Source organism: Bison bison, unplaced genomic scaffold, assembly GCF_000754665.1.
Source record: "Bison bison bison isolate TAMUID 2011002044 unplaced genomic scaffold, Bison_UMD1.0 scf7180017864444, whole genome shotgun sequence".
Classification (NCBI taxonomy): Eukaryota; Metazoa; Chordata; class Mammalia; order Artiodactyla; family Bovidae; genus Bison; species Bison bison.
The window spans coordinates 34551-35752 of NW_011495006.1; the positions used below are offsets into that span (position 1 = coordinate 34551).

At 66.6% G+C, this 1202-nt stretch overlaps 1 protein-coding gene across 1 annotated transcript in view; it reads left to right on the plus strand.

Annotated features, from left to right (window-relative positions):
* The first annotated feature begins 6 nt into the window (after positions 1-6).
* The window catches only part of JRK (Jrk homolog (mouse)), a 2958-nt gene continuing 1762 nt past the window's right edge, over positions 7-1202 (plus strand). Inside the window, exon 1 of the mRNA XM_010858812.1 lies at positions 7-1196. Within this exon, the coding sequence (XP_010857114.1) occupies positions 79-1196 (1118 nt within the window). The 5' untranslated portion in view covers positions 7-78. The remainder of the gene's footprint in view (positions 1197-1202) is intronic.

Below are 1202 nucleotides of genomic sequence, written 5' to 3' on the forward strand. Positions count from 1 at the left end.
GGGTGGGGGAGGAAGAGGCAGGAAGGCCGCCAGCCCCTGCCCAGGCGCGACCCCTTGGCTGGGACGAGCCCCCTCCTCATGGCCTCCAAGCCGGCTGCCGGGCGGAGCCCTGGGGAGAAGCGCAAGAGGGTGGTGCTGACCCTGAAGGAGAAGATGGACATCTGCCGGCGCCTGGAGAAGGGTGAGAGCAGGCGGGCGCTGATGCAGGAGTACAACGTGGGCATGTCCACCCTGTACGACATCAGGGCCCACAAGGCCCAGCTGCTCCGCTTCTTCGCCAGCTCCGACTCAGACAAGGCGCTGGCGCAGCGCCGCACCCTGCACACGCCCAAGCTCGAGCACCTGGACCGCGTGCTGTACGAGTGGTTCCTGGTGAAACGGTCTGAGGGCGTGCCCGTCTCGGGCCCCATGCTCATCGAAAAAGCCAAGGACTTCTACGAGCAGATGCAGCTGACCGAGCCCTGCGTGTTTTCTGGCGGCTGGCTCTGGCGCTTTAAGGCCAGACACGGCATCAAGAAGCTGGATGCGTCCAGCGAGAAGCAGGCGGCCGACCAGCAGGCAGCCGAGCAGTTCTGCGGGTTCTTCCGGAGCTTAACCGCCGAGCACAGCCTGTCCCCGGAGCAGGTCTACAACGCTGACGAGACCGGCCTCTTCTGGCGCTGCTCCCCCAGCCCCAGCCCAGAGGGCGGGTCGGCGCCTGGCCCCACACAGAGCAAGGACCGGCTGACCGTCCTCATGTGCGCCAATGCCACGGGCTCCCACAGGATCAAACCCTTGGTGGTCGGGAAATGGGGCAGCCCCAAGGCGGTGCAGGGCCTCCAGCACCTGCCCGTTGTGTACAAGGCCCAAGGCAGCGCCTGGGTGGACAAGGAGATTTTTGCTGACTGGTTCCATCACATCTTCGTGCCCGCAGTGAAGGAGCACTTCCGAGCCATGGCCCTGCCAGAGGACAGCAAGGCCATCCTCCTCCTGGATGGGTCCCGGGCCCACCCTCGCGAGGCTGAGCTGGCCTCGGAGAACGTGTTCACCATCTTCCTGCCCGCCAGCGTCACCGCCCTGCTCCAGCCCATGGACCAGGGCATTCGGAGGGACTTCATGAGGAACTTCGTCACACCCCGCGGCAGGCTGCAGGCCTTGGCCCCGCGCTGCAGCGTGCAAGACGCCGTGCTCGATGGGGACTGCGCCTGGGACGCGGGGCCCGG